Genomic DNA, 10,522 nt, shown 5'->3' on the forward strand with positions numbered 1-10,522 from the left:
CATATGCAAACTTACTAAACAAATACCTCCTATGTTCATATTCAAATCATTTATATCAATGACAAAGAGTAGTGGACCCAGCACCAATCTTCGTGGCACATAGCTGATCATAGGCTTCCAGTCTGAAAAACGACCTCCACCACAACCTTCTGTCTTCTACCATTGAGCCAGTCCTGTATCCAAATGGCTAGTTCTCCCCATATTCCATGTGATCTAACCTTGCTAACCAGTCTATCATGAGGGTCTACAATACATCCTCAAGGAGATCAAATTTATTGAACATGATTTCCTTTCCATAAAACTATGTTTACTTTTCCTAATGACACAATGACTTTTAAGTGCATTGTTATCCATTTGATCTACAAGTTTCATAGCAATTCTGCAAGGCCTCTTTGATAGGACCTGCCAAACCCATGACATATTTTACCCAGAAATTATGGGCAGTACACGAGTGGCAATCCAGTTTCCCACAGGTTCCCCTATAAGTCGTACATTGCCCTGATTTACAACTATATTGTGGTTCCTTAACTTTTCTGGAACAAAGTCCTGCAGATCTCTTTCTCATTGCACCATGGACATAGGAACACTATAAGGACCACAACAGTTCAAGATGATGGCTCACTAGCACTTTCTCAAGGGAAATTTCAGATGAGCAGTAAATGCTGCCTAACCAGTATTGGCCACATCACATGAATGAACAAAAGATGAAAACAATATTATGATGTCAGGCTAGCTCGACTGTTATATTATTTTCTGACCTGTCCATTTTGACTAACCATATTACATTTGCTACTTTCCAACTGCTGGGACTATTCTAGAAAATGGTGAATTTGGAAGATCACAACCAATGCAATCATTATCTCTGCAGCCACCTCTTTTAAACCTTAATAATGCAAACCAGCAGGTCCAAGTGGGTCTATTATCTTTTAGCTCCATCAATTTCTCCAGTACTTCTTCTTGACAACGATTAATTAAGTTCTATACTCTGAATAGCCTCTTGCTACCCACTACTTCTGGTGTGATTTTTGTGTCTTCCACAATGAAGACATAAACAAAATCTTTGTTTGATGCTTCTGCCATTTTCTTATTCTGCTTTATCATTTATCCATCTCAGACTCTAAAGGACCCACATTTACCTTTGTTAGTCACTTCCTTATTGAATATTAGTTATTGCTCTTGCAAACTGTTCTTTTTTTTTGCAAGTTTACTCTCATGCTCTATTTTTTCTTACCTTATCAATTTTTGGCACTCTTTGTTGGTTCCTAACGATGTCCCAATCCTCAGATCTACTACTCTTCTTGACAATATTCTAAGCCTCTTAACTTTTTTGAACTTATTTAGCCTTGGATGGAACATTTTTCTTATGGATCTCTTTGTTTCAATAGAATGTATGTTCATTGAGAATTCTAAAATATTTCATCAAATATCTTCCATTGCTTTATGATCATCCTACCTTTTAATCTGATTTCTCAATCTACCTCTTCCAACTCACCTGGCATGTCAATACATTTGGCCTTATTTACATTTAAACATTTAGTTTTTAATTTAATTACATCACTATTGAACTCAACATGAAATTTTATCATAACCTTGCTATTCTTCCCCACGGCATTCATGATTATAAATCTTTTCCCATCACATAATGTATGATCTAAATAGGATGCATTATTACTTGAATAATTTTTGGACACAATCTATGAACTCATCCCCGCAATCTAACATTGACTTTTTGTTTTATTTACATGAAGATTAACACCCTCCATTATGATTGTGTTATTTTATTGACAAGCACCTCTTCTTCTTCGATTAGTACTCAGTTAGAAACATTATAAATTATCCCCACAAGTGAAGTCTGCATCTTGCTATTTCTTATCTACATTCATACTGATCCTACTTCCTGATCCTCTGATTATTCCAAGATCATTCCTCAATTCGTCTAATGCCATCCTTTATTATCAGGGCTGCCTACCTCTCCTACGCTCTCCTTGTTTTTTTTGGAAATGTCAAGTAGCATGGAATATTCACTTCCCATCCCTGGTTACCATATAACAACATTTTGGTAATGACTATTACATCAAACTCATTTCAATTTTTACCATTAATTAGCTTGTTCAAACGTTTCACGTAATCAGATTGAGTGCTTTTGTTTGTAACTTCTCAACCACTTTCCTCTAATTTGACCTCATGCATCAGTACTGTTACATCCTCTGTCATACATTCAACACGCTAATCTAGTTGACATTTTGCATTGGGACAGGGAGAATTTTTTTTTCTCTCCATACTGATCCAGCGCCCTAAGAGCCAGCTCTCAGAGTGAACAGAACTCGTGACAACAGAGAGAATTATATCTGTTTTTATTCATTTGTGGGATATTGACGTCATTGGCTCAGCCAGCGATTATTGCCAACACCTAACTGCCCTTGTTAAGGCCATTTCAGAGGGCAACTAAGAGTTAACAATATTGATATGGTCCTCAAGTCGCAAGGAGGCAAGACCACGTAAGAAAGGGCAGATGTCCTTCACTAAAGTGCTTTAGGGAACTAGACGGGCATTTATAACAACTTACAATAATTAGATAGATACCATTTGACTATCTTCTTTCTAAAAAAAAATTCTTTAATAAATATGAATTTCACCATCTGTCTTGTGTGTTTTGAAAACCATTTCCCCAAAAAGGTTTCTATCAAATAAGTAGACCTGAAGGATAAAAATTTTAAAATTGAGTCCATAAACGAAATATAGACTTTTAAAAGATATATATCATTGATTTCTAATGCAATCTACAACAAATACTAATCCAGTGATATTGCCACTGTACCAGCGCCTCCCTACAATGAGATAATCCTCTTTAATGTATGCCTAAGCTCCTGAAACATCCTCAGCAGAAATTCATTCCGAGTTCTAACCATGTACAGAGACTGTGACAGCCTGCTCCTTCCTCCTACTCTAGAGTTGGACCTCCAAGTCTAAAACTCTCCTTTCTCTCAACTGACTGCCGGGATCCAGTCTTGAACCCGGCGGCTTTTTGCTTTTTTCGTTGAAAGCTCTGACTTTGCCAGTGACAGTAAAGACAATACCAGTGGAGTGAGGTGTATCCTGAAAAATCACACGGTCCTCCGTGTCAACTTCACCTGAAACTTCTGGGAACGGTCTACGGGAAAGTTCACTTGTCTCCACTCAACAGAGTGGCAGAGAGAAGCCGAAACACGTTAACCTCTCTGTACAGGGGGATTGGTAATGCCTGAAGAGGTTCGGCTATTATCTTCCAGTGAAAGAACCCAACGCCCACCCCGCGCCCAAAAAAAAACAATGTTCAGCAATTGAATCAAACTAAGACGCGAAAGGTATCATTTTCACTACTTAATTGAAAGTGCGTGCAACAGACACTGTGAATAGGTTTCTATTTTCAAGAGAGCGGGAATCCGCAGGAGCTGAATGGAACTGCATTTGGAGACTGGCGACGGAATTTCTTTTTTGTTTTGCAAGGAGAGAGAAACCCTTTGGAATATCCCTGATATTGCTCTAAATATATGCAACAAATACACAATTTCACCCAGCAAGGGAGCGACGAGGTTGTCCGGGAGACAGAGAGGGGTGGGGTGGGGGATGTGGAGATGGAGTGAGTTAATCCTCACTGCCCGAGCACGGTTCCCATCCCTGACTCCGTTGCCAGCGGAGCATGGCATCCTTCACGCTTCTAACTGCCAGAAATACAAGGAATTAAATTAAAGTGGCACCGCCGCCCGTTCCTGACTGAGCCCGCTACAAGTAACCGCTGGGTTGGTGTTTTATATAGGAAAACAGCACTACTCAGCGATGGAGTGTGTGTCTGTGTGTGTGTGTATGAGCGTGTGTGTGGAATGTGTGTGGAGTGTGTGTGTGTGTGTGTGCATGTATGTATAAGTGTGAGTGTGAGAGTGTGTGTGTATGTGTGTGGAGTGTGTGAGTATTGTGTGTGGAATGTGAGTGTGTGTGTATGTATGTATGAGTGTGAGTGTGTGTGTGTATATGTGGGGTGTGTGTGTATGTGTGTGGAGTGTGTGTGTGGAGTGTGTGAGCATTGTGTGTGGAATGTGAATGTGAGTGTGTGTGTGTGTACATGTATGTATGAGTGTGAGAGTGTGTTTATGTGTGTGGAGTGTGTTGTGTGTAGAATGTGAGTGTGTGGTGGAGTGTGTGTAGAATGTGTGCGGAGTGTATGAGTGTTGTGTGTGTAGAACGTGAGTGTTTGTGTGTGTAGAATGTGAGTGTGTGTGTGTGTAGAATGTGAGTGTGTGTGTTGTTTGTGTAGAATGTGAGTGTGTGTAGAATGTGAGTGTGTGAGCATGTGTGTGTTGTTTGTGTAGAATGTGTGTGTGTGTAGAATGTGTGTGTGTGTGTAGAATGTGAGTGTGTGTTGTGTGTGTAGAATGTGAGTGTGTGTGTGTGGAGTGTGTGTGTTGTGTGTGTAGAATGTGTGTGTGTGTTGTGTGTAGAATGTGAGTGTGTGTATATGTGGAGTGTAGAGTGAGTGTGTGTGTGGTGTGTGTATGTAGAATGTGAGTGTGTGTGTATGTTTGTGGAATGTGGAGTGTGTGTGCAGTGTGTGCGTGGAGTGTGTGTGTGTGTGTGGAGATGCGGGCAAGCCTCAAGTTTGTGAGCTGCATGTTAACGGGACTGCGGGTGCCACAGAGCGGTTCAGATCCACCTCTCCCTCTCTTCCTATCAAGAGCTTAAACAGTCAACCCTGCCTCAAGCTCATCTCGAATCCTTCCCGTTCTCGGTTCGCCCATCGATTCCTGTCCCACCCCGCCCAAGCTGTGTTGGAAAGGTGCCTGATTGTTGGCGTGTGCCTGTGAACATTATAGACAGGCACAGGTGTACGTAGGTATAAACAGCAAACCCGAAGGAGATGGAAACAAAACACAGCTGGGGAACAAGTCCACCTCCAGAGGAACTGCTCGACAATGGAACCCGCATCCCTGTTATTAAATTGAGAAAAAAAAGCCCCATTGTATCAGTCGACTATTTTGTTCGCTTCAGCGCCACAACGTATCGGCGTGTCATTGTCATACCAACAGGGGAAGTCCTGTCCCCTTCATTATTAGCTTCCCATTCTGCCTTTGAGTGGAACTGTCCTACTACACAGTTCCGATAGAGGGTTAGCCCCATCAGCGGCCCAGTTACAGATCCTGACCGATTTCACTGGGGGAATCCAGCCACTCCCCGGTGAAAGTACAACGTGCTAATCCCACATTCCCAGCTCCCATTGAGAGACTTGGCCCGTGAGACGTGAACAAATCGGACATATTGCCTGGGTCTTTGCTAACGAAGGTGCGCGTGTTTGGAATAGGCGATGAATGGGATGGATAGCAGAGGCAGTGTGTACCCCTCACCCCCTCCCCACCCCCCACTCTCACCTCGGCCCGTCATTACCCAGCCAAACCATCACCACCACCCCTACCCATTCCATGTGGAGGACTGCAGGATGATTCATCAGTCTCGTGACAACAATATTAAGAAGAAACAAAACACAGCAGCCAAAACATGAATGGGAAAAGACGCCGTGGAAACGAGGGAGTCCCCGCATCCGCAAGCTTCCCTCCCCTCTGCCTTCACCTAGCGCCGTTATCCCCTCGGTCTGCAGCGGAAAACACTGGGCCCAGCGTCGCTGTGACCACAAGAGTGAACCGGGTCTTCAATGAACAGTGTGAGCACAGAGTGTAATGGGTGACAGGGAGGTTCTGCTGAATCAGCCACTTGGATAGGGCTCGGGCTCGGAGACCAGCAACTAGTTTGTTGAAGGAATCTGCGCTTTTGATTTTTTTTGTGGGGGGGGGGGGTGCGTGAGGATATTCGCTGATGGGGTGACTGACGGCTTGCCCGTTGATTGTTTTCATTTTACGATTTCTTAGACCAGTTACGCTGACCACACAGCACCCAGAGCAGAGTGAACAGCCCTGGTTCAGCTCCCCCATGCTGTGTGTGTGTGTCAAGGCTGAGGGGACGGACGGGTTGGGGGGGGGGGGGGGGGTTGGATTAATATGCATGTGCTTCTTCCCTAGGCGTATTCCAGAGCTCTCAATGCTTTGTAACACACACAGAAAGAGCCTTAAATCAGAGCAGGATGTTCAGCATTTCCCGCACTTGCCCTTTGCATTTCAGCCTCCCAGCATCCGCAGTAGAATTGTTTATTTATCTATAAAATATATCTGTATATATTTTAAATATCACTCGTCTTCAAATCAACGGCCTTCCAGGAACATCAGCATCTGGGAGGGAGAGCAAGTGCCGGGTTTATGAATACAGGAGAGCCCGAACTTGGAGGGGACAGCTTCCCAGAAACAGCGCCCACGTTGTGCGTTTCAATCAGAAAACAGGCCGGACTCAAGTGGTCCTCCCCCCGCGTGCGCTGGGTTCAATATCGCAGTTTGTTCCCTCTCGGTATCGGGCATTAGCTGCACTTGGTCTGATGTTTTGCACGGTCAACGGGGAGGGAGAGGGGCTGAAGTGAAAGGGACAGACACACACACACATACAGAGATGGTTATGCAGAATGCATTTAGCTGACAAGGTGGAGATTCCCCTGCATTTTGCAAACAGCAACTTGCTGGCGGCGGCTTTCTGCAATCCGAACCGCATCGGAACATGACCCACACAAACACACAGAGCAGCACAACGCCAGCGGACAAGTGCACTCCATAGAAAACAGTCTTTCACACTCTGCACTGGAATCTTAAACAAATGGGAATTGTCAGAAGACACAGACCTCAGAGAAGGATAGGGGATGATCCTGAGTGGGCTGCTGTCCTTTTCTTTGGGGGGTGGGGGTGATGTGGAGCCCGGGTCTGAATAGAGCCCAGCATCGTTATTATGCATTACAGCATCTGCCAATTCAGTTGCTACAATCTCGGCATTTTACGGGACATGGGTTGTCCCTTCCACCCACCCTCTCACACCCCCTTCCTCCATGGTCATCACCACCACCAACAACAGCGATCCCCTCCTCACAGTACCTGCAGGCATAAAGCAACAGTCACAAATGCCGAGGCCACAGCGTGCATTTCAAACCCAGCTTAAATCCAAGTACCTTTCATCCAGTCCACCACTTGCTTGGGCGTCCACTTGCTGATGGGTTCCATAACCAGAGCCATGGGTGACCAGTTTTGTGTGTGTGTGTGTGTTGTGTGTTACACGCCAGGCAGAGAACGGGAGGAGGGGAAGAGTAGACGAAGTCTTTCAGAGCATGACTGGGGCACAGAGCAGAGTGGCCGATCCAGATGTGTGTGGGAGAGACAGAGAGAGAGAGGTGTTCGGACAGACCCCAACGGCACGATGCACACCGCACTGATCCTATCGAGATTTTGGCAGCAGCTCCAGCGCACGCTGGCTGCAGTAACCTCAAGCACGGTGCGCCGGAAATAGCGCAATATGCAAAGTCAGGACTTGTCCCTCTTCACTCCCATCCTGCTCTTCCCAACACTCTTTTTCTATATGTGTATATATGGGGGGGGGGGGGGGAGGCGTCGTGGTGTGTGTCTGCGCCAGAGAGAGATGGACTGAGTATAAAGACAGCCTGGAAAGCCGAGTAGGGGCCCCGCGGCTTTAACTCCTACCTCCCCCGGTTTAATCCAAAAGACAGAGAAGGGAGCTCAGGTTTCTTGCAAGGACAGAGGTTGCACGTTTCACTCAGACTCCCCTAACGGTAGTGCGTCTCAATACCTGGCTGCGAACCCACCAGTAAAATTACCTGGTGCAAACTCACACCAGGAGCTTGATTGGGGGGAGGGGACGGGAGGGGGGAATGAATTCACACGTTCTGAGCCGCCTTGGTCGCTGCTGCTGCTGCCCTCCCAAGGGTAGGTGGGGGTGGGGGAAGCTTCCCTCGGCCCCACACTCCCACTCAACGGGCAAAGGGGACCTTTCACGCCGGAAACTGGGCGAGGGGAGTCCCGGTAATAATCGGCGTGCTGTTGAGATGGACGCCGTCAGCGGGAAACAAATTCAAAATCAACAGTTATTATGGGGAAGGAGGGACTGTACTGGAAAGTGACAGGAGCGGTCTCGCTCAGAGGGACTGTATAAACACGAACCCAGTGAGAAATGTACTTAACATGCCAATGCTACATATTCAAGCATTTCAACAAATAACTTGCTTCCTAGCCTAAAACTATGTAGATTTATATCTAATACATATCCCCTCTGCAAAATAAACCGATCTAGCTGGTTTGGGTGGGGATTCGGGTGACACTCCCCATGAGTTTCCAACCTTTATTCGCTGGAATACGTGATTTGGGGGGGGGGGTGAAGGAGCAGTGCTTCGACGGCTAGTGCTTTCAAATAAACCTGTTGGACTATAACCTGACGTTGTGTGATTTTTAACTTCGCTGGAATACGAGAGAGCAAAGATGTTACACTCATGCAGATTGTTTACCAAGGAACAGAGCGGGCCATTCAGCACCCCCCAAGCCTGCTCGCCCATGCTCGATCACGGCGGTCATTCACCTCAACGCCAATCTCCCGCCCTACTCCCATGATTTTTGAAGTCATTGGGTACTTGTCTCTCTTAATTGTTGTCAATGACTGAGCCTCCACAGATCACACATTAACTCATTATTTCAATGATTTAAATTACAAAATGTAAAAGGCATATGGATGAGTATATGAATACGAAGGGTTAAAGAGGGATATGGTCGAAATGCTGGCAAATGGGACTAGATTAATTGAGAATAAATGGTCAGCATGGACCGAAGGGGCTGTGTTCCGTGCTGTACAATTCTATGACTCTTTGACTCATTGACTGCCATAAGACTTCACATCAACTCTTGCTGTGGAGTCATTCCTGTGATCACTGACCACCCGTGGAACAGCCCATTACCGAGGCCAGTTCATTCAACTATGGGATGCACCACAACTTTAGTCCATTCAAGCTGGGGGTGGGGGGGGAGGAGGTTGGAGAAATGTCAACAACGTAGAATACCTCTTTGCTCATTACTGCCTTCCAAAGCCAGGACGGCCAAACCCTTCATTTAAAAATTAGCAATCACGTATGTACAAAGCAGCTCGGGATGCTGAAATACCCAAAATGAACCCTCTGAATCACACTTTAATGATGGAAATGTTGTGCGCTTCCCCACAATGTCACCGGCCTTGGACGTTCTCTAGAAAGAAGTATTGATTAAACAAGTCAAAAAAAGCACCCACTACTGCCATCCCAATAATTCAGAACACAATTAACGTTTAGACTTGGAAAAGGGATGCATAAAGTACACGAACTAACTCAAATTATACTAACATACACCTTGATACTGCAATTTTGGGGGCTATAAAACCTGATGTTCTAGTGGCTTTGCTGATGAATACTCAGTGTGTTGAGTGTTTTCTGATGTACACTGGCCACTTTGATACAGGGGAAAAACCCTTCAAGAACAGCATATGTCTGACACAATATACAATAATTCGCCTCTTACTCTCCCAGAAAGCTATTCCAGAAAAGTGTGCAATACTATTTCCCCACAACGGTAAAGTAACTTCAGGAAGTTTTTGATTGTTACTCCCAGCATTTACAGTATATTTCGTGTTTCCATGAGTGAATTTGCAGTATTTGCTTACGGTTTAAGCGCCTTATTTGTATTCTTAAACACAAACAGAAATTGCTAGAGAAACTCAGTAGGTCTGGCAGCATCTGCGGAGACAAGGCAGAGTTAATGTTTCTAGTCCAGTGACCGTTCTTCTTCTTTGAAAACTTTGTTTCTATGACTTGAGTTGTGATTTCCCCTCAAATCCTTTGATGCCATGCCTGTTGTTTTTGCAATTCTGCCACAGATAGAGAAAAGTCATCAATCTGAGACAGGAGCTCTGCTTCTCACTCCACAGGTAGTTAGAACCGTTTCTAACTTATCCTCCTCTCGTTTTGGTGATAACTATCCTGTGACCAGGTAAAAACAATGACTGCAGATGCTGGAAACCAGATTCTGGATCAGTGGTGCTGGAAGAGCACAGCAGTTCAGGCAGCATCCGAGGAGCAGCGAAATCGACGTTTCGGGCAAAAGCCCTTCATCAGGTATCCTGTAACCATACCGTCATTAAGCACTCTTCTGGACTCGCTGAGTCCAGACTTAAGCGAGGAACAGCAAATTGCCTTAAAAGCTCCTTAAGACCTGATACTTACAAAATCCGACAAAAGAACATTGATTCCAAACTGTTATTGCAAATGTTTTAATTGAAATCTTAAATTGTATAAAAAACGAAATAAAACCTTCATATATGCGTCTCCCTCTCAATTTCCATTTCATTGTTGTACAAGGATGTGCCAGAGTTGGAGGATTTGAGCTATCGGGAGAGGTTGAATAGGCTGGGGCTGTCCTCCCTGGAGCGTCAGAGGCTGAGGGGTGACCTTATAGAGGTTTACAAAATTATGAGGGGCATGGATCGGATAAATAGACAAAGTCTTTTCCCTGGGGTGGGGGAGTCCAGAACTAGAGGGCATAGGTTTAGGGTGAGAGGGGAAAAATATAAAATGGACCCAAGGGGCAACTTTTTT

General features: G+C 45.0%; 1 protein-coding gene across 1 annotated transcript in view; it reads right to left on the reverse strand.

Annotated features, from left to right (window-relative positions):
* si:ch211-26b3.4 (connector enhancer of kinase suppressor of ras 2) overlaps positions 1–7,133 on the reverse strand; it is a 582,714-nt gene extending 575,581 nt beyond the window's left edge. The window contains 1 exon segment of the mRNA XM_060832168.1: positions 7,070–7,133. Within this exon segment, the coding sequence (XP_060688151.1) occupies positions 7,070–7,133 (64 nt within the window).
* Positions 7,134–10,522: the final 3,389 nt, after the last annotated feature.

The sequence above is a fragment of the Hemiscyllium ocellatum genome, chromosome 11, assembly GCF_020745735.1.
Source record: "Hemiscyllium ocellatum isolate sHemOce1 chromosome 11, sHemOce1.pat.X.cur, whole genome shotgun sequence".
Lineage (NCBI taxonomy): Eukaryota > Metazoa > Chordata > Chondrichthyes > Orectolobiformes > Hemiscylliidae > Hemiscyllium > Hemiscyllium ocellatum.